At 27.5% G+C, this 23,200-nt stretch overlaps 4 protein-coding genes and 1 non-coding gene across 8 annotated transcripts in view; 1 reads left to right on the top strand and 4 right to left on the bottom strand.

The window, feature by feature from the left end:
- PH4alphaEFB (prolyl 4-hydroxylase subunit alpha-1) overlaps positions 1-11,817 on the bottom strand; it is a 309,837-nt gene extending 298,020 nt beyond the window's left edge. Inside the window, exon 1 of the mRNA XM_035875411.2 lies at positions 11,678-11,817. The gene's annotated coding sequence lies outside the window, so the exon portion shown is untranslated. The remainder of the gene's footprint in view (positions 1-11,677) is intronic.
- LOC118445687 (von Hippel-Lindau disease tumor suppressor-like) overlaps positions 1-11,818 on the bottom strand; it is a 76,727-nt gene extending 64,909 nt beyond the window's left edge. Inside the window, exon 1 of the mRNA XM_085662206.1 lies at positions 11,678-11,818. The gene's annotated coding sequence lies outside the window, so the exon portion shown is untranslated. The remainder of the gene's footprint in view (positions 1-11,677) is intronic.
- On the bottom strand, positions 10,722-10,817 carry TRNAY-GUA (transfer RNA tyrosine (anticodon GUA)). Its single transcript has 2 exons — positions 10,781-10,817; positions 10,722-10,757 (listed from the first exon to the last, which is right to left on the bottom strand). It is a non-coding gene; the product is annotated as a tRNA-Tyr (tRNA).
- A 1,204-nt stretch (positions 11,819-13,022) lies between the features above and the next one.
- Positions 13,023-15,117, top strand: LOC118445735 (uncharacterized). The gene is made up of 4 exons (XM_035875536.2): positions 13,023-13,567; positions 13,665-13,790; positions 13,881-14,072; positions 14,143-15,117. Exons 1-4 carry the CDS (start codon positions 13,429-13,431, stop codon positions 14,844-14,846), a joined length of 1,161 nt encoding a protein of 386 aa, XP_035731429.1. The 5' UTR covers positions 13,023-13,428; the 3' UTR covers positions 14,847-15,117.
- Positions 15,118-15,723: 606 nt separating this feature from the next.
- LOC118445676 (pyrroline-5-carboxylate reductase 1, mitochondrial) lies at positions 15,724-20,545 on the bottom strand. Of its 4 annotated transcripts, none has more exons than XM_035875368.2 (8): positions 20,384-20,545; positions 19,884-20,117; positions 18,158-18,280; positions 18,029-18,099; positions 16,921-17,091; positions 16,629-16,841; positions 16,387-16,552; positions 15,724-16,269 (listed from the first exon to the last, which is right to left on the bottom strand). In XM_035875368.2, exons 2-8 carry the CDS (start codon positions 19,963-19,965, stop codon positions 16,145-16,147), a joined length of 951 nt encoding a protein of 316 aa, XP_035731261.2. In that variant the 5' UTR covers positions 19,966-20,117; positions 20,384-20,545; the 3' UTR covers positions 15,724-16,144. The 4 variants fall into 4 exon arrangements, with proteins under 4 accessions (XP_035731261.2, XP_035731263.2, XP_035731264.1 ...); XM_035875370.2 differs by having other exon boundaries at positions 18,158-18,199; positions 20,384-20,544; XM_035875371.2 differs by lacking the exons at positions 19,884-20,117; positions 20,384-20,545 and adding an exon at positions 18,499-18,709.
- Between the last annotated feature and the right edge of the window lie 2,655 nt (positions 20,546-23,200).

Raw genomic sequence — 23,200 nt, 5'->3', positions numbered from 1 at the left:
CTTTGAACTATGTGAAAGAATATGTTTATTTTAAAGAAAAGAATTACTAAAATATAACATATAAAAGAACACAATAATATAACACAATAAAAGAACACTTATCTTACTTATTCCTCGACCATTTCGTCTTTAAGTTTCCTTGTTTTGTTTCCTTCTTTCATTGAATTTCTATATATACATATGTATGTATGTATGTATGTATGTATATATGTATATATATATATATATATATATATATATATACATATGTGTGTATGTATATGTATGTGTAATATAGTTCTCTATAAAAAATAACTTGAAATTTTACAAGGAAAGATATCCAAATTGGAAATTTAGAAAATTATGAAACTTTGTGGATATGTAGATATATATATATATATATATATATATATATATATATATATATATATGTATATGTATTACACAATTCTCTTTTGCTGTTCAAATTCACTCTAAGGAATAAAATCGATACTTGAAAATTCAGCCATTTTCCAATAATTAGCAAATTTTAAAAGATAGAAAAAAGTGACTTCTTTTACTTAGGACTATCATTTGATAAAAGATTTGTCAATTGTTCATAAAATTAACAAAAAGTTGTATTTTTTATATTACTTACATAAATATGAAGCAGTGTAATATTTTTTTTTTAATACAAATACAAAGTTTATTGTAATGTATGAATTTTGTTTATTAACAATCAAAAACTTTTGGATTTGTATCATACGTTTGCTGTTTTGTAACATTTATTATGAAATTGTACGAATCATAAATTGAAAAAATAAAATAATTCATTTAAGATTTGGTTCGCAAGCAAAAAAAAATTGAATATCCCCAAAGTTTTATAATCTTCTGAATTTAGGAATTGGTAATCCTTCCTTATTAAAACTACAAAAGAATTTTTTTCAATAGTTTAAGTTCCTTTTGTATTTTCCTAAATCTTGTTAAGAACCCTTAACATCTTAAGCCCTCCTTTTCCCTTTCCCAATTCAAATATAAGAATAACTTGCACTATCGATTTTAAGTTCCAAGATATTTTCAAATCTATATTAACGCATAATAATTCACTTAGAATATCTTATGAATACAAACAAAAACATAACGAACTAATATATTTCCTGAATTTTAACTTAATAAACAAAATAATGACTCAACGTTATTGTTTAAGATTATTGATCGTTATCTCTTATGATCGTTAAACGAAATATCGTTGCTTGTAATTAACTCGAATTTTATTTATCTAACGACCGGTTAAAATTAATGGCTCGGAACAGAAAGCTGGGGATTAGATTTAATATGAGAATATAACGTGTACAAGTGGTAAGAGACATTTTTCAGCTTACCATAAGCTTCCTCGGTTGTTAAAGTCTGTTAGAATGAATCGAGAGAGGTCATCTACTCGTATACTAATACATATAAAAGTATTTACATAGATATGTATGTATGCTGATAAAAGCTTAGTCATTAATAATCTTTGCGCAGATGTTTCTGCATTGATCTTCGTACTGTCTATGAGTCGTTTATATACAGTATTATCTGTGTATAAAAAAGGATTTACAACGTTTCTTTAGAATACCATACATTAGGATAACTTAGGTATCAACATTATTGAAATCAATGAATAAAAGAAGAAATCTTAACTACATTTGTCAGTCTCTCATTATATATCGTAAGTCGCTAAAGGAAGTTATACAGTAACAACATCGATACATGATCGATTAAAAGATTACATGTGACTTCATTCCGTCTTCTTACAGAGAAAGCAGTCGGTATAAAAAATTTTCTATGGTATCTAAATATATTGGAAAGATACAGATCAATCAAAAAATATATTAGTAAAGTCTTGCAAAAAATAAAAATTATAACACTATGGAAAATATTTATTTTCATTGAAATATTTATGATTTATATTTAAATGAGATATCAATATTTCATGTTTTAATAGAATAAAAAACATAAGTCGTGCCTTGAAAAACAAGTCTTTACATGTATCTAATAGATCAATCACGATCTTTACATGGTTATAAGACAAAGTAATAAAAAATAAATTCATCAATCCGAAGAATATTTTGATTTGACAATCACGAAAAAGTTATTGGAAAATTCATGCTAGTCTCTTTTTTATTTCATTTAATATTACAGCAGAATTTGTATGAATTTACAATTAAAACAACACAATATGTAGATATATGGGTACGCGTGCACTTTAGAGATTTTCACGTAGAAGCTACTTATCATTAAAAAACTTCTGATTTATGTTCGTAGAAGATACATACGTACTTTTCGTAGAAGATACATAGAACTATATTGGCATACAAACACGTATGCGTACGAATGTATAATACATGTGTATGTATCAAAACGACAAATCATACGGTTGCTAGATGCTTGTTTAACTTTTCCACGTGCTCAAAATGTATTTTGTATGAGATTCATAAATGAATGTAAATCATAAATGAGAACTCGAAGTAACCCTTTCATCACTGAAGTGTTGATCCAATTATGAAATTATATGTTTTAAACTTGAGGTTAACCTACGAAATGTGTCTCCTCTCTTTCTCCCCCCTCTCTCTCTGCCCCCTCTCTCTCTCCCCTCTCTCCACCACGATAATTGAAAAGTTGTCACGATTTTCTACGAAATAAAACGATTACTATTTTCGAACACTTCAGCGTGACTAAAATCTTAACTAAATTTTCGTAAATTTGCTACGAAAACATTATCTAACTATCGCAAAATAATAAAGCATAACGGAAATAATATCGCGTTTAAAGAATGCATTATAATCGCACTTCCCGTCTGAGTAAAGAATAACGGGCGAGTGACTCTGAGATAGCATCGATAAAGCCATAAAACTTTGTACCCCTTACATACATATTTCTTTGTCACTTATCCCACAACCGCATTCGTGAGATCTTTATTCGAACATACATACTATAACTTGACTATAACTTATCATTTTTACGATAGACTTACGATGGGTTAGTTTTATTATTCATAGTATTATATTATTAGAAATTATTATTTAAATTAATTTATTTATTACCTATACTTATTATTATATTATCAAAAAATATGAAGATCTAATACGTGATTAAAAAATTTCTTGCACGGTCCTTTATCAATAGATACAAATAAATCTTTCAAGTAACGATAATAAAATTGACTATTTAAAGCTATCTCACTTGAGTAATACATAGAGAAATCGATTGAATATCATACATAAATCTGATAAAGGGATTTAGTTTATCATTGCAAGATTTACTTCATTGAAATGTACGGAATGAACCATAACTCTTGAAGAGACAGATAGACAGACAGACAGACAGACCGAGAGAGAGAGAGAGAGAGAGAGAGAGAGAGAGAGAGAGAGAGAGAGAGAAAGAGAGAGATATGTAAGCTGGTCATAGTTATTACTCGAGTGCACATCTCGAACGATGGATTCTCGTAAGTTACCAGTCGGAGGATATTAACATAGCGACTCTCTATATGCAGTAATCGTGCAAGTATAACAAACTGGCCTTTCAATAGAGAGAACTAATAGCAGAACTCGACAGAGTTTGGCGACACGAGGCAGCACCTACCCTCAGGGAGTTTCTACGTACACAACATTGGTGTCTCCATAATTCATGTACCTAGGAATCGAGTATAGAGGCGTCTCGCTCTCCAACCGAATCTCAACGTAAATAATATCTTTCAACGAGTACGACGAAGCCGACGTGGCATACTCGTAAATCAACATCCGCGATACTGTCCTTGAACAGAAAGACCAACTACTATCAAAATCTTTCATACCAAGAAAGAATAACATCGTTCATAAATCATTTCTAGAACAATCAATGCAATCAATGCCATTGTGATACTTTTTTATGAATTTATGTTTATGTAGTTTTTTCAATTTGATTTTATAGATTTTTTAAAAAGAACTTCTGATCGTACTAATGCTTCAATTTGAATAGAGATACTAATTTAGAATCTGTGATATTTTGAAGTAATACAATTTTTTTTCACGACTTGACATATATAAAAAGCAAATATAGATAAATAAATATGTACTTTATAAAATAATGCTTTTTATATAATTAAATACGCTAATTAAATACATGCTTTGGAAAATTTTCAAAGTAATATTTTCTTTAAAATTTTTTCATATCCATTAGAGTGATTCTTTGAATTTTCTGTTTTTATTTATTTTTATTCCTTTTTTTTATAGATTGTTTACGGTCGCTGCAACATTAATGATTTTTGATAATCATATTAGTTAATACTAATATCAATAATGTCTTAATCTATGATTTTTTCCTATTTCATTCGATTTATTTAAACATTCTTTAAGTCTGAGAGACATATTAAATCTTAATTTAATCTTAAATCATTTAATTAATCAAATTTTACGAACAGATGATATTTAACAAAAATGAATTCATTAAAATGTAAAAATAATTCAATAAATATTTTATCCTATTAAAGGTCATCTCATATGTTTTATGTCATTGATCATACTAAAATATAACATTATATTTTCTAATAGAAACAAGTTAGCACGTTTATACAATTCTGACAGTTTATTTACCACTATTTCCATGACGCTATGAATTTATGAAATCCCTACTGGGATTTATACCACACGAATCGATCAAAATCGTGAGTATCGCGTTGACCATACATGACAAGCGAAAAATGATAATGAGTGTGCGGTTATCCGAGAGATAAATGAAAATTTATGACAAAGTCACGGAGATTCAGATGGCAACCAACCCCGTTCCCGATTGTTGTTCATGTCTATTTTACGTCCGATGGAAATGGACAAACGATGAAATTTGTGGCTGCGCGTGCTCGAATCGGCAGTCAAACGAATCAGCAGATAGGAAGGAGTTATTGCGTGACACCTATCGAATAGTTTACGCTCAAAGTTTCAACGCAGAATTTCGTTGACGGTAACGGGATACGTCGTTTGAAATGACTAGAGCGGAATCAAACGGATCGCGTTTTACCTAGCGATTGAACGATTCTTCTCTTTGTTTCTCTCTCTCTCTCTCTCTCTCTCTCTCTCTCTCTCTCTCTCTCTCTCTCTCACTCTTTCTATTTATCTATCTATCTATCTCTATCTCTCTCTTTCCTTGTCTCTTTTTTGTTCATACATTCTATTCTTTGTCCTTGTTACTCGACGAAAATTGTATGATAGAATGAATTAAAACATGAACACATTTCTGAGTACGAGCCTGATTTGAGTTGTTCATTATTTTAAAATTGTAAGTCAAACATAATCAAAATTTAGGATAAAACTTTCTTAAACCATAATTGTATTTTGGTAAAAATTTTGAGACGATCTATACAACCATATAGGACAACATTTCTTAATTTACGGATAGCGTTAAATATTCAATGGGTCCTGATATAATAGTTGTTACATTACGTCAAAGCGAGGAAAGTGATAAATTTGTAAAAAATTTCGAGAAAATTTTTACAGAATTTTCTTGCAAGTTCACGAAAATACCACAATAATATTCGTATCTTTAAAATAATATATAGCGACTCCAATTTATCAGGTTTTTCAAAATTTTATTTTATAAACGTTTGAGTAGTAGTACCATTACGAACAAATGTATTAGCCCACACGACAAAAAGGTTGAGAAAAACTGATTTATATTAAACAACAATATATTTCATTCAGTCTACAAATTTTGAATAGATTACTCTGATAAAAAAGTTATTAACTGACATTATTTTCATGTGTTTCAAAGTTTGAAATATTTCGATCATACATGTATATGGAATTTGTTATGGATTGTTTAATCTTTGAATCATTTTGATATCGAAAATCAGATCGAGTTAAAATTATTCGTAGATCTTTGTGACATGCAACATGATTTTTAATATAAATTTTAAGTCAATCCATCCAATCATTTTGATGCTAAAGTGGATAGACACGTACATAAATACATATATATATATATATATACACGCATTGATCGTACATTTCGAGTGTGATATTGGATTTTTCCGACAAGTTCTTGCATACGAGTTTTAACGAGAAATTTACCTTGACAAGACTTACGTTCACGTGCTGTCTACATAGCACTACGTTGCACTTCTCTTCTTTTAAAATTTTTTGCAAATTTGCATTCTAAATTTTAAGTAAAAAAGAAAACTATTTGTGTTAAAACTTATGAAAACATTATGTCAGAAAGAAATAATTTTATTTTCCAACGGGAGAGTATAAGTACAAAAAGAAAAGAAATACAATTGAATAAATATGTAAAAGAAATTTTATATCTTTAATCTGTTAACGAATTAATTCTTCACGATAATTTAATCTCTTTCGTTACAAAAAAATAAATAATTTATTTGCTTCTCACTTCTTTTAAAACGGCATTAAAATTTCCGATTCTTCTTCTTATGATTCATCAATTTATCTAAAGCTGCCCTTTTTCATTCATAACATTTTATTTTTAATAATAGTTATATATTTTTCTATTATATTTTAAGTTTCAATACATTGAATACCGTGGGTGTTACCGATGGTCTGCAAAATCGATTCTAATATTTTTAAGATTACTTTTGTGACATTTTGGAAACTACAAGTATACTTTCTAAGGTATAAATAATAAAGTTTCCTGTAAAAGGTATATATAATAAATTTTTTCTATATCTCATATCTACAAAAAGTTACGGAAAATATTACATAAATATATAAAATCGATTTGACACTCAACATGTTTTGATAATATTATAATATTTTCTATATAATTAAATAAATTTCACATACATTCATGTTCATTTATTGAAAATCTCCTCGATAAAAAGATTAAATTTGAACAACGACAAAATAAAAAAGCTAAGTAATTATTACGAAAACACTATGTGAATATTACAGACCACAAGAACAAATTTTTTATCAGAACAAATTCCTTGTTAAAACATGCATGCCAAGACTTGATGGATGATGTATAAGAAAAAGGAAAAATATATATGCACATTGTTTAGAACCCTCTTTCAAGTGCTCGAACAATTTTTTTGAACAATTTTCTGTTTGAAAGATATAAGTGTAAACCAGAAACAGGATTAAAGGGCCTAACGATTCCCAATCCTAGGGAGATTTCGACTAATGGGAATAAACGTGCGAGAATGTAATGTATGCGTGTAAGCACACTATAAATGACAGTAGTCGCGATACGGGCGATATAATCGTGGAAACGAGAAAATTTGTGGTCGCCGTGCGATCGGCTCGAACGTCGAGTGGCTCATACGTGTTCGACTGGCAAAAATCCGCGACCGAGCCCGCATTGCCAACGATCGTCACCAAAATTTAGCACCCGCGTCGATGAAGCACCTACCATTATCCTCAACTTCAGTTTGATACGACATTTTATTTGGGAGTTTGGTATTTTTAAAATAGTGAATAAAAGTAATAAAAAAATAAGAATCAAAAAAGTTGATTTTATTGATTCAATTCAAATTCAAATTGAAAAACGTCACATTTTGAACAAAATATATTTGTAACAATTATTGTTAACTCTGATAACTTTTATTATTAAAAATATCTTATTTATTATAGTTGTTATATTTTTTTTTATTAGTATAGTCAACCATGACGGACAATTAAGATTAAAAAAAATATTTTTGTACTTAAGCATTCACGTTATTCGTTAGATTATATGTGACGTTCTATGATTCGAAAGGTGAAATAAACATTTTTTCATTCGCTCTATCATCGATTGTTTGGGAAAGTGTAAAAAATTGCTTCAGATATCATTCATGCATCAGAAGATCGAGAAACATTGGAATTTAGGAAATAAAATTTTTTTCCATAACCAAATTTCGAATTATACTTTTATTATTTGTATTATTTATTACAGTTATAAAATTATTCATTTGAGAAAAAAAAATATTTCATATGTAATAAATAAATACTTATATATACATATACTAAATATGTATAAATTAAACTATTTTACATACATAAAAAAAATAAAAATAAATATTTTATTATTCCATTAAGATCAATTATCTTATTGTAGATTTTATTTTATAACTTCTAGCTGATGCATAATATATATAATATATAAATCGAATTTTAATATCTTTCAAAAATTGACACCACTATACTATCTTATTAAAACCACTTATCTTAAGATATACATTATGCAGAAATATCTTATTGAAAGATATTTCTATAACAACTTCTGGCTCATCTATTTATATCATTACGAAGTTAAAAATAAAAATCCGTAAAAAAAAAGAATACATCTTTTCTTATTTTTCGAGCAGCTATAAAAGAAAAAAGAAAAAAAAGAAAATAAAAGAAAATAAAAAAAGAACTAACGAACTCAAACGACCGATACGAATCGTAATTTGTTCTAAGGCTCGTTAATCCGTAAATGAGAGAAACCAGCGTATAACATCGTAGTCACGAACGTAATCGAGCGTTAAAAGTTTCGTAGCGTCTCCGTGATGAGATAGAAACGAGCAGCCACGCGCGCAAAACGGTTCAATTTGTCCAACTTGATTCTACTGCCCCTTCTTCGCGTTTGCAACGAAGCTATGCACAGCTTTCAAACCAATTTCGAACTGGGAGAAACGGGCTAGCTAGGCTGGCACAAAACGGGCACTACTATTGTTATTCAAATGATCAGAAGGAGATGAACAACCACGAGCGACGATTTTCCGGCCGAAAATGCTAATAACCTAGACGCAACGTTGGACAAATATTTGACGACCAGGACTCTCGGATTAATGCGCCGTGTTAATGCCAATTTTCGATAATTCGATAATAACGTCGTATCGTTATTACACGTTGCATTTGAATATTGTTCGAAAACTTTAAATGGCTATTTAACGATTTGATATTCTTCTTTTTTTCATAAATTCACAAATCCCATCGCTCTTTTTCTCTTATCATTTTCCCATTTCACAACATTTAAACTTATATTTTTAGTTGTACTAACCGAGCTTTCCAAGACTTTAAAGATGCTTTTTAAACTTCGGAGCGACTCTTTAAGATTTCATGATTTTAAAAACTCTCAAGAATAGTCTTTTCGCGATCAGAACAGCATTCCCTTTTCTCTCTCTCTCTCTCTCTCTCTCCCTCTCTCTCTCTCTCACTCTCTCTCTCTCTCTTAATTTCACTTCATTCACAAAAAAAGTTTTCTATTTCTTACTGGAAAGAAGAAAAGTAATTCTTGCTAAAGTAATAAATATTATAAATGTTAAAAAACAATTATCCTTTTAAAGCTCGAGAAATAACTTTTATTATAAAAGATAATAAAGATTGAAATGGATCGATAATCATATTACATATAGAATTTATGGTATCGTCTATCGTGTTAATTTTATCAGACGAATTCGTTACATAAGCTTCAATATTCAAGATTATTTAGATACCGTGATATTAAACCTAAAATTATAAAAATATATTTATAATCGATAATGTTATCGCAACATTTATATTCATTTCATTATTAATTTGATTTAAAATGTTACAAGAAATACAGTGTACGATCGTAATCCAAAGAAATCATCATTGATCTTACATCTACCATCTTTTCTTGTTCAGTTAATTTGTTAACAAACAAGAAGATCATGTTACCAAAGATTACGATGATGTGATAAAACGAGAAGTAAAAAGAGATACAGAATGAAAAAGAAAGAAAGAGAGAGGGAAAATCAGACAATCGAAACGTATGCTCCTGCGATCGTAAGTTATCGGTTAGGTATCAAGCGTAACACCTTCCGTTGTGCAATAATTTATCGAGGGTGTATCGGCGAGCACACAATGTACCAATTTGGTACATATAATACTACTCTCGCGCGCTTGAGGTAGCAATAAATACGGGGAGAGTAGTAATAAATTATGGTGCAGGTAAAGGACGATTAGAAGACAGGCTATAAATTAACGCGGATATATACTGCAGCCTACGATGCGATATCTTATATGTAGGTATATACCACGCTCGATAACCTAAGGAGTAAAATCTTTTTTCTTAATATTTCCTTTTTTCAGTAAAATATCCGATAAATAATCACTAGTAATCGAACTTTCGATCCTTATTAAAAATTATCAAATTTAATAAAATTTTATAATAGTTATATAAAAGTAATCAAATATTATTTAATATATATGCCAATTATGTATTATAATTATATTATATATTAATAATCATGCTAAATAACATGATTATATGTAATTTTAAATAAATTATTATATATAAAGATATATATATATATGTATATATATATATATATATATATACATATAGTGAACGAAACTCTTTAAAAATCTAAGATCAATATCCATCGACAAATGCTTCACAAATCTACCGATAAATTTCCAAGTAAAAACACGTTATTATCATACCCTTATTAAGTGATCATGCAAACGAAATGCCACGTTATCGCTCACATTGCGGAGATAACTGCATCTAATATGCCTACATTCTTCCAGGTGGCAGCAACTATTGGATATGCAATCGTAAAAAGTCGTGTAACACATGGTAATATTTGTTAAATAAATATGTGAAAATAGGAAAGTATCGTAGTTATTTTCTTTCAAACTATCTATTTTTTTTTTTTTTGTATTATTTTGTGAAATATGCATTTTATCGACTATAATCGATTTTATAAAAAATAAATACAAGTAATATTTAAAAATGTTTATGAATAAATAAAACGCTTGATCACTTGAATGATATATGAAAAATATTTGAGTATTCGGAAAAAAAAAGTTTCCTTCGAGCCGGATTTGAACCAGCGACCTATGGATGTCTCTCTTAAGTTTAATACCAACTACAGTCCACCGCTCTACCAACTGAGCTATCGAAGGAGTTATGAAGACGACGAAATTTAATCAATATATGTCAAATTAGATTATTCTTATTAATTTATTACATCTTGCATTTAACACACGACAAAATTCTTATATAAACAAAAATAAGTAAAATAATACTATTCTTTTATATATACCTTATAATCAAGATTTATTGAATAGATATTATTTGAAAGAGAAAATAAGCATGATTTCTAAAGAATCAAAACCTTTTTCAGTCATTGTCCTTGAATATAAATGTAAAAGTTATATTGAGCGTACTATATGAGCGCTCTCTCTTTCTTTCTTGCGGTATTAAGTACTTCCTTTGATTTTTAATGATTTCAAATTTTACGAATTTTTTCTATAATATTTCACGAATATTCATCAAATTTTACTTATTTCCTTTCTTAAATTTTATTCAACTATTGTATCGTATTATAACAAAATTCGTACATCATCACGTACTACATCACAAATTAAGAAAAGACTAAGGATATTATTATTTAAAAAATAACAAATATATAAAAATTGATATCATTTTCTCAAATAATATTAATAATTTAATTGTATAGAGAATGATATATATATTTTCTACTTGAAAAAAAATTATAAAAATAAATTCGAAGTACAGGGTTCGACGAGTATATGTATAGCATTTCATCAAGGGAAGGATAGGTACGACGTTTTCTCGAACAGCTGATCAATTCGATAACTCGTCGACTTTAAACAATGATAAATCGTCGAACTTAGAAATCATGTTGATTAAAAAGAAAATAATAGTACTAATTATGTGACAATTGTCTCGGGACATACTAAATTGGTATCTTAATTCGTAAAGATGCAAAAACGAAAGTGATAACCTAAAAAATACTCACCGGAGATGTAGGTTATTATAAAATGTCAATTAGCTTTTGTTCCAAGGCGCTGCTCGACGTCGAACTCGCGACGATCTTCAGATTGGATAGACATGAGTCAGCTCTTGATTACGTCACCTTTGTAAAACGATTCGTCGTAACTTGATGAAGCTTTGTTTACACGCACTGTTCATCGTTCTGAAAAAAAGAAACAACGTATGACACGCACGAACGGAGACATCTACATTGATCTTATACCGATTGAGAACAATGTAGAAAAAGAAAAACATGCCACCAAACGGTATATTACCGATGTGCATTTCAATTCGAAGATGGCTACAAACAAATTCCTATCGAAGAAATTTTATTCTTTAAATTCATTTAAAAATTCTTTACGATAATATATTCATTTTTTCTCTCTATATTATACAAGCTAATCCTAAAACAACTTATCTTAAGGTTTTTCTTAAAATAATGTTAATATTAATAATATTAATACTAATAATGTTAATACTATAAATACTAACAAATTATTCCATGAAAAGTTGTTTTAAAAAATGAAAGAAGCGCCATATTAAATTTGTCGATGCTAACGATCTAAAGGCAAATAAAAATTGATAAATCAGACAAAAACAAATCGCAAGTTGTGTTATTACTGTTGATAACTTAAAAGAAATATTATTGATAAAAATAGTATTATTGAATAATTTGGTTTTTGATTGTAATATATTGACAAATTTAATCTCATAAAAATCAACTGCAGAACGGAACGAATTCAAAATGTATAGTTAAATTATGATCATCGTACGAAACTCTGTTAAAAAGCAATATATTAAATAAAGAATAGAAATAAAATGTATACGAAAGCACAATATTAACAAGTGCGAAGGCAAATTAACGGAGAACATACAATCCCATACCATTTCGTTCGAAGACTCTCGAATACTGCCGAATATTATCGAATTTTTGAGCAAGATCACTTCGCTCCTCTAGCGGCACATCAACTAACGACAATGCTGTGAATTATTTTCTAAATAATCTTGTAAATATACATATTTTCAGACTCATGATATTTATTATTTTAAGAATACTAATGATATTTATTATTTTAAAATCTAATTTTATTTATATAATAAATTGTATAATTAAAAGATGCAAGCTAATATATAATTCAAACGATCAAGGATAAATTAAATTCATACGACCTCAATTAGAATCTAATGCTAATTATTTATTAAATTAGAAAAACAAGAAAAAACAAAATTTTATTTCTACAAGAATTTACATTTCTGTTTATGAAATAAAATAGATCTAATTATATTACCTGGAAATGAATCTAAATTAGATTTTCAATGTTAAAATGAATAGTCTTCGTTAATGTAAATGACGTTTATGTATAGAAGTTGTATATGTGATATACGATATTCTTTTTGCATGTAGATTCGTATTAATTTACTTTGTAATCAGTACAATGGCACAAAAAACTACTGTATTTTGTAGATTTAAAGCAATATCCTGATTATCACTATAATGCAATTTAAAACATAATTCAATAGAACATAACCTAAAATGTAATTAAATAATAGTAAAAGAGAAAGGATAACATTACAGTTTCCTCTATTTATTTATATCTCTGAATTTAATTTTGATAAAAAATGAAGTCTTCAATAAGAATTAAGAGATATGAAAGAATGAATTACATTAAGTAAAACAGGTTAGAATGTTTTTATATGATGTCTACAAACAATTTTAAATGTGCATTATTCTAAACAATGGAAGATACAATAGATCAAAACTTAGCACAAATAGATCCATTAGCAGAGCCTCTCACAAGAAAGGAAATGGAATGGTTTGAGAATAATAAACAAGTGGAATTAAACCAACAACAACCACAAACCCAATCGTCTTATTGTAAATATGAAAATAATATATATACATATACAAATATCTCTATGTCTATCTTAATAGATTTATTTTATTTTATATTACAAATTTTTGTTTGAATTAGTTCAATCTACTAATTTTACTGAGACAACAAGTAATGCACAATGGTGGAAAAATTCTCCTATTACCTCAATAGACTTACTGTCAGAACACCAAGAGATGTCATCTACAACAACCTTTCCATTACTGAGTATAAAATATTTTAAGATTGATATAATTACAGAATATTATAAATTTTATATAATCATTTTACATTCATTTGTAATGGAACGTATTTTAGATGATATACCATCACCTTCACATGTTGTACAAGAATTAGAACTTAACAATAAAAAGCCTATGAAATCTAAAGAATCGAAAACAGAAAAAAGGAATAAAAATAGTATACAACGAGCTAAACACCCAGAAAGATGGAAAGTAAATATTAAAAAGAATGCGAGATTAAGAGGAGAACAGTATGTTGGAGTTGGAGGTAATTATACATAATTGATATTATAAATTATAATGTACAAGAGAATTGATAAATTTTTTATCATACGTAGGAAAGATAGTGCCAGCTAAAACAATGGGACCACCATGCAATTGTCGTATGCATTGCAGTAAAAAAATAGACGAACAAGCACGAGAAGAATTGCATAAAGTATTTTGGAAAACATGTACATGGGAACAAAGAAAGCAATACATTGCACTTTCTGTAAAAGAATCACCAAAACAAAGAACTCGTTGTCGTGGAACTATTAAAGCAGAAGAACGTAGACAAGTTACATTTACCTACTCCTTACTTTTAAGAGGTGATTTTATAACAGTTTGTAAATGTATGTTTTTAAGTACATTCTCGGTATCTGAAAAATTCGTACGACATGCAATGGATAAAAAAAGATCTTCTCCTGGTGGTATTATTGGACCTGATCAAAGAGGAAGACATACGCCAAAGACAAAAAAAAGTGAAGCTGTTAAAGAAAGAATTCGTGAACATATCAAATCATTCCCAATAGAAAGATCAATAAATCCTAAGGACGGAAATGAAAAAAGTTATCTAGATTCTAGGTTGAGTATTGCTACAATGCATAAATCATATGTTTTAAAATGTCAGGAAGAAGGTGTTCCAGAAAGTGATATTGTAAAAGAAAGTTATTACAGAGAAATGTTTAAAACAGAATTTGATTTATGTTTTAAACGTACCAAAACAAAAGATAAAAAATTTATTCCTGATATTACTGATAGTAAAACGAAAATAGATAATTAAGATTTATATGTTTTATATAATAAAATGTTTTTTACTTTAAAAAAACATTTCATTCTTCTCTTATTATTATAATGCAAGTGCAACAAATTCATTAAAAAGATCACATACGAAAATATTTTAAGAAAAAAAATTGTTAACAAATTTATTTTTTTACCAATTTAAAAAAAGAGTAATAGTAAATACTTTAAATACTGCCAATGTAACAAATATTAGATCTCTTCCAAAATAAATCAAAATACATGTAAATAAATGTAAATAATATAATAAATACGTGCCTGCAACATCAAATAAAATTTATACTCTATTATTAAATAAGTAAAATGATCTATTAGTTTATTTTTTCTTTTTTTAATTGGCCTTAACTATAATTATAAAATTATAATAATTGTAAACAATATTGTAAGGAAAGTATATATTTGTTACATAAAATGTCTAAGTAACTAAAATCCACTTGTTATCAAATATAATAGTTGTATATTTATTATGTATAATAAAATATCTATAAACATACATTAATGAAATTATAATAATATACTGTTTTAAAAAAAATGGATGCTTTGGATGTGATACCATGAAAGTAATATATTATTCTTCCAAGGAGATTCGTTTATTTAATATTATAATCTCAATAAAACTTCTTTTATTATAAAAGATCGCAGTCTATTTTTTCTGTATAGTTCTCATAACAATTGTATAAAATTGTATATACTTCTATTTATATTACGTTATTATAATTATATTAACTTGTATAAGAGAATGTCAATGAATGCAATTAAATAAAGTATAATCTGACACATTATAACAGACGTAATCATGAAAATGATATTCATATATGAATATTTGGTAATTTTATATTTGTGCGAGTTGATAGTCAAAATAATTGTTAAAATAAATTTTATTTAGGAAAAATTCACTAAAATGGGTTTTTTTTCATAAATGTAGTATTTAGTCGCCTACGCACAATTATTTATAGGAAAAAGTCGTTTTACATTAATATGAACTATATATAAGTAATCCAAGTGCATACAAAGGAAAATTAGAAGAGAATTTAACAACCAATTTTTAATAGAAATAATAAAAGTCGTTCAATTGTAAAAAGTGTTCAAAAGTGTTGAAAAATGCCAATTGTAAAAAATTTTTAATTGAAAGAGTTCACAAAGTAAAAGGACTTCATAACTACGAATGTTAAAACTTTGATAAATCCTTAAATTGAGTTACAAGATTTATCTATACATCTCGATTGTATACATTTCTTGGTTCTCAATTTTCTAATATTGCTTAGTAATTTAACTCAATTACTACTTTGCTTTCTCCAAAATTAAATTAATTTCTTTACATCGATGCGTCGCCGCTTCTATGGCACCAATAAGCGCAGCCCTTAATCCATGTTTCTCTAACTGATGAATTGCTGTTATTGTGGATCCTACAAAAACGATATAAAACAATTTGGTATTATAGATTTTAAACGATTATTAATTTATTATGAATATTTTGATCGAAATATGATATCGATTATTTTAATTCAATCAAATTTTCAAACCTGCAGGTGAGGCTACGTCATCTTTGAGCTGACCCGGATGAATGTTTGTTTCACGAACCATAGTACCAGCACCAAGGACAGTCTGAGCCGCTAGTTTATATGCTAGATCTCTCATTAACCCCATTTTTACAGCACCATCTGCCAGAGCTTCAATCATCATGAATACCTATCGCATACGTTAACACATAATGCGCCTATCTGTTTATTACGAGTCTCATTACAATTCTGATATTGTGACTTACATATGCTGGACCAGATCCAGCTAGAGCAGTGACTGGATCTATCATGTTCTCGGATACTTCCTCGCAAAAACCGACAGCGGAAAATAATTTCTTAACAATTTCTGCCTCTTTATCTCCTGCATGTGTACCACGACTAAATACTGTAGCACCACAACCAACGAGAGCAGGTGTATTAGGCATTACTCGTATCACTGGAGTTCCTTTTGGCAAAGCCTTTATTTGTGCAAATTTTTTTATTTAATATCTATGGTATCAATTAATCTTTCGTTAATCAGTAATGATTTCTCTTTACCTTTTCTAATCTCGAAATTGGAATGCCCATAGCTATAGAAAGTAATAATTTTGAACAATTCTTTAATTCAGGTAATATCATCGGTACTACTTGCGGTTTCACGGCTAAAATTAAAATTTCGCCGTGATCGATTATAGCTGAATTATTGAATACAGTTTTTGATCCTATATCCTACAATAATAAATTATTTTTAGCTTAGAGATAAGAAAGTTAGATTAAATAAAAGACTAAGTAAATAAATATTGATGATTTAGAGAATTTTAAGCATTATAAATCTGTTCTTAATTGCGCGCATTAGAACTGTATCTCTTTATACAGGATGTTTTACTTAAAACAGATTACCTAAATATCTCCTCTGTCTGTGATAATATGAAAAATAGTTCTTATGTAATTTAAATGATTTCAAAAGATAAATGTCATTTTTTAGTGATTTTTGTCAAGGTCACTTACATAAACACGTCTTTTAACGTATTCATTCTTTCATATTTTCTGCCGTTATAAGTCATTATCTATATGTTCCTCACAATGTTCCTCACAAAAAAAATAAAGGGGTGTGAGATAAAACCTGATATATCACTGAAAATAAATTTCACACTAAATTTACAATTTTGAAATCTAAGGTCATTTCAAAATCATATTATTAAACATAGATGAACCTACGATAATGTTACCTATAATATACAACAACAAAAAATGTATATATATGTAAAAAAAAAAACATGGATTATCTTGAAAAAAAAACCATAAAAAAATGACATTTATAAAAAATGATTTTCTTCCGTTTGATTCGTCTTTTGAAAAGATTTAAATTACGTAAGAAATATTTCTTGTATTATTACATATAGAGAAGATAATTAGACTTATCTTAAATGAAACACACTATATAAATAATAAATGAACATAATATTTTGCATGAATTGAAGTGTTTATCGCGGACAAGTTTGTGATAAGCGATTGTAATGGACATTGATTCGTGAATAATAACATACATAACTGTTCATAATTCATAATGTTCATAATGTTCATAATTCTTACGTATTTCGTTTCTATGTTATTATATTAAACATTAAAAAAAAAAAAAAACAGAAAAAAGAAAAATATCAAATACCTTGAAATTTTCGATGCTGCCTACATCATTTGGAAGACAACTAGCAAGCATCATATCACCTTTACTTAAACCTATTAATACGATTATTATTATTAAAAGAATTCCAATTAAAGAGAAGATGATATTTACCAGCTCTAATAAAACCCTTGGCCAATGCTTGAGCCATTTTTCCTGCACCAAAAAAACCAATTTTAAACATCTTATCGATCTTCTTCTTTTTTTCTTCAATCCCAGCAAAATGTTGATCGCTTACTGAGAATAAAACCAAAAATATCGAAAATAAATAAAATTGGAAGTCTCTGTTTGGTCACTGATTATTTCCGGCACTGACGGTCCTATCCTACACTTTAATTAAAGAACTGTTAAAAATTGAAATATATCTTAGTCATAGATAAAACTGTCTAAAGTTTGATTTTAAATCGACGGAGAGTATGAAAGAATGACGACCACCGCACGATTGCGTTATTTACAAGTAAATCTCCTCTTCCGAGTCTTCTTCGACTTCTCATCCTCATCGCTCCCTCGACCGTCGAGATGCACTATATATTTTTTTTGTTTATATAATCGTCAAAGAGATAACGCACGAGCTTGTGTGTGAGCTTTAACACCGCACGTTTCATATAAAGTGACACGTACTTTAGTATCGTAATAAAACGTACTATAATTCGTGGTTGAACATTGTGATTTAAATACATTCTAAACGTATACCGATCGGACAAAGTACGTCATAGATGAGGTGGCCATATCCTTGAAAACGTAAATCAAGCTTCATTTGACAGATATTTCACAATAATATACATACATATCTAATTGTAAGCCATTGAGATTAGATGTAGTTACATATTTTTAAACCATATGCATCTAGTTGATTATATCGAGTTGAATAAATAGTAGAGCAATAATGAGCGATAAGAGGACTTTGAGTAATAACCTACGATAATACTTAATTCCTTACTTAATACCTTCTCAATATTGTATATATAAACATATATATATATATATGTATAGGGTGCCCAGAATAACTGGGAAATATTTGAAGAATAGTTTCAGCCCTTAAAAAAATCAAAACAATTCAAAATGAATTCATATAAATATATATATACTATCTAACTTTGTTTCCGAGTTATTGCAAATTTAATATTACAATAATTCTTTTGTTATATAGATCTGTATACAAAATGCTCATTGACAATATTAAAACTCTTTGTGAAAGAATTGAAGAAAATTTCAAACAAATCCGAGCAACATCTAAACATACGGAGGAAGTAAGAGAGCCATAGAATTATAAAAGAATCATTGATTATTACGATTAAAATCAAATCTGCTGTAACTCGAAAACAATCAAAATCAACAAATCAAACAGGATATACCTTTATATGAAATTTTCTTTTTTTGTTTAAATGTGCTGAAATACCCATAAAATATTTCCCACTTGTTCTAAGACACCCTGTACATATCGCAAAGTCAGTTAATACAATCATATAATCTTCAGATCAAAGAATAATGTTAATATCTAACATGAGATAATCTTGAATAAAAACAGAGAATAGCCTTGTCTTGATAGTGGGAAACTTTTCGACTTATTCTCTTTATATACTTGTTTACATCTTACGATTAATTCTGTTACGATAAAGAATGATATTTTGTTTATTCAAGATGTAAAGTAAATATCGAATGATCGATTAAATTCTTAGATTATAATCAATCACATTGTGACAAAAGTTTATTAAAAACAGCACATACGATATTTGGCCGGTCACTAGAAAAGAAGCGTTTACATTATCGTTTCACGTTATCGCGATATTTATATTTTGCTCGAGTTGTAAGTAATTGTTTCCTTATCTAATAATCTTACCATTTCTAACGTTTAATCGCCGTTGAACTCGGCGTGTTGCTTTAACAAACTTCATCGTTCGCAATATAATGGTCGATCTCATTTCGGCGATAGACAAAGAATTTTTATAAAATTTATTGGAAGAGATCTTTATCAGACTTATATCAAGAAGTATAGAGCAGAATTAGATCGTTGTTTGTACTGATTTATCAGGAAATTCTTTCGTAATGTCACTTTGTTCGAAACTCAAGCAATCTAAAATAACAAAGTATACTGTTAGATATCATCGACTATTAAACGGTCGATAGATAGAAATATAATATATATAATATATAATATGTATATAAATATAATATATATATAATATATAATAGAAATATAATATATATATATATATATATATATATATATATATATATATAATACTTACATTCATTAATTAGAAGTATTATATAAAAATATGTTCATTGTATAAAAGGGATTTATTTATAATGATATATATAAATACTCATATTACTTACCAATTACGTATACTGATGATATATAATAACAAATTTGTTATAAATAATGTATTGACTGCAATACGATTTACATAATCTTTAATTGAAATTAATGTACTATTAACGACTACCGATCAGAATACAAATTAATCAAATGATCAGGCTGATGTTACTTTTGATTCTGCGTGTGTTTTATTTGAACGCTTATTTATATACTCTGGTTGCATCGCTTAAAGCTTAAAGGTGACTGTTGATCGGTAATTATTTGACATAGAAAGTTACCTATGATTAGTACTACTACCGATCGGAAGTCAAATATATGTAATAATGTCTCTTCCTTTTTTAAAGATGTGTAATGCATTTATTAATCTCTTGAGAATAAAAATCATAATTAAGTATGATTAATTACGTTGAATGGTTTATAATCAGTTCTTCATCCTGTTCTATATCGTAATTTTGAGTTACGATAATATTATTATAAATGTTCCACGTACGTCATGTTTCTGTAAGAAAGATATTATATTCACATAAATAATATTCTAAGAGCATAAAGATATATCTTTAAGGATTCGGCCACCACCTAAATTAGTAATTAAATTTTTATATTTCTCTAGATGTTTTATTGCCCCTACAAAAAAAATTCCTTATAGGAAATAGAACAATTTGAAATTTTCAACAATTTCAAGAAAATTGTCATGCAGATAGCTGTTTTTAAAGCATTTCAAAGCTAAATTTGTTCTTCCGAGGATATCAAAAGGAAATTTATGGAAATAATTTGGAAAAAGTTAATACTATACCCATAATTCTTATTTCGAAAGTTTCTTTATATTAGATTTTGTTATATAAGAGGTCCTATTGTTAAATTAATATTTCTTGTATTTAATTAACAAAATAATTAATTTAATAAATGGAATAAATAATTAATTTCTCGTCTTTAAGTAAAATGGTAATTAATATAATTAAAATGTCTTATATTTAATTAATGTGATAATTTATTTAATTAATGTCTCATCTTCCATTAATATAGCAATTAATTTAATTATAATGTCTCATATTTAATTAATATAATAATTAGTTCGATTAATTTCTTTTTAATTATAATAGGATATAATTACCTGGAAGAGAAAATTTAATAACTGAGTTTCTCGTATATCATTCATTGAAACATCTGTAAATACATATACATTTAATTTTGTTTTAAACAAATATTTATCGATCATATCATAACAGATTCGCGAAGTCAGAAATATATTTTACAAAAAAAAAAGGAAACATTTACGAGCCTTAAATTACATCTTTTCATCTTTACGGTAAACTTTATACACAGTTCAAAAGTGATGCAACCATTACAGCACGAAAGTGTGCATTATCCGAGTGAAGTCAAGATTTGATTTCACAGAAGTATAAATACATAAGAATATTGGATATAATTATATAATTATATATAATTTTAGGTACTTTTACAAATTTTATATAAATATATGATTTGTCGAAAAGATTTAAATTTCTTTGTAAAAAATATTACCTTTTTGTAATCAACATTTAACAATTCGATTGGAAAATTGTAACTGATTAAAATTAATGAACTCTAATACATTACCGATATAACAATATTTTACTGTACCCTTTTTATTGTTTATCTATGCTAAAAGCTTGTTTTTATTGTCGATAGATAACACTATCACAGTCCTAGGTACAAAATTTACTCTCTTGTCGATAATTCTATAATCTACAGAAATATTTTTGCATTTTTCCACTAGATAGCAGCACAGAAGTGTAAGAGGACAGTAGGGGTAACAAAATCGATACTAAAAAGGTAATTATAGTTTTAATTTTATAGTTTTCTTTTATCAACAAAATTACTGTACAAGTATCAACCCATAAATTAAGTTTCTGTTTTAATTTTCTATGAGAGGGATCCGCGCAATTTTGATTTATTTTAATTTAACTTCACTAAAAATATACAATTCTGTATAAATTTTTTAATCGGTTTAATTTAATTGGTATAAATTTTAAGTTCAACTATAAAACAATCTAAACGATAAGTGACATATACATAACAAACGCATACACAAATTTAGATTTTTATATGATACGTTAAGGCTTTTCACTACTTTTTGTTCAAAGCATGTATGACTTCAGCGACAAGTATGGACAAAATATAAACTACGAATACAAGTGGGAAACGCTGTCCCCACCATGCTTCTATTATATCAATGTATAAACTTGTTTAGTTATTCCTCTCTCGTGCGATATAATAATTGGTTTCGTGTGAGTAGAGTAAATAAGTTAGTAGATCATGACTTACACTTTTCAATCTTTCATATGCATATCTTTCTTTGATGATAGTGTGAATTGCAGTAATCCATGCTGGATACGATGTCGGTACGCATTTGTTTACCATAAATGCATAGAAAGTAAATATATTATATAATTGAATATGAATAATTTTTATATGAAATGAAATATATAAGAATTAGTATATAAATCTGCGGCAAAAATAAGAATTTGTCCAATATTTTCTTAAAAATAATTAATGAATATTTATATATTATATTATTTTAATACAAATTAAAACATGAATTCATTTCCTACACTACTTATGAAGTAGAAATTCTAGCGCTTTTTTTCTTACGTAGTTGCTCCTGTAGATTATTAGTCCATTCTATACGATTTCGACTATTACTATTACTACTACTAATAATAATAATATAATATAATGTAATATAATAATAATAATAAAAATGTACCTAAATATTATTTATATACATCTAGATATTATTTAATATATTAGGGGAACCGAAAAGTAATGTCACTTTCTTAAATTAAATTCAAACG

This window comes from Vespa mandarinia, chromosome 1 (assembly GCF_050613455.1).
Source record: "Vespa mandarinia isolate Hongniang chromosome 1, ASM5061345v1, whole genome shotgun sequence".
In the NCBI taxonomy this organism is placed as follows: Eukaryota; Metazoa; Arthropoda; class Insecta; order Hymenoptera; family Vespidae; genus Vespa; species Vespa mandarinia.
The sequence above is the reverse complement of the archived record's forward strand: the minus strand, read 5'-3'. Positions and strand labels throughout refer to the sequence as shown.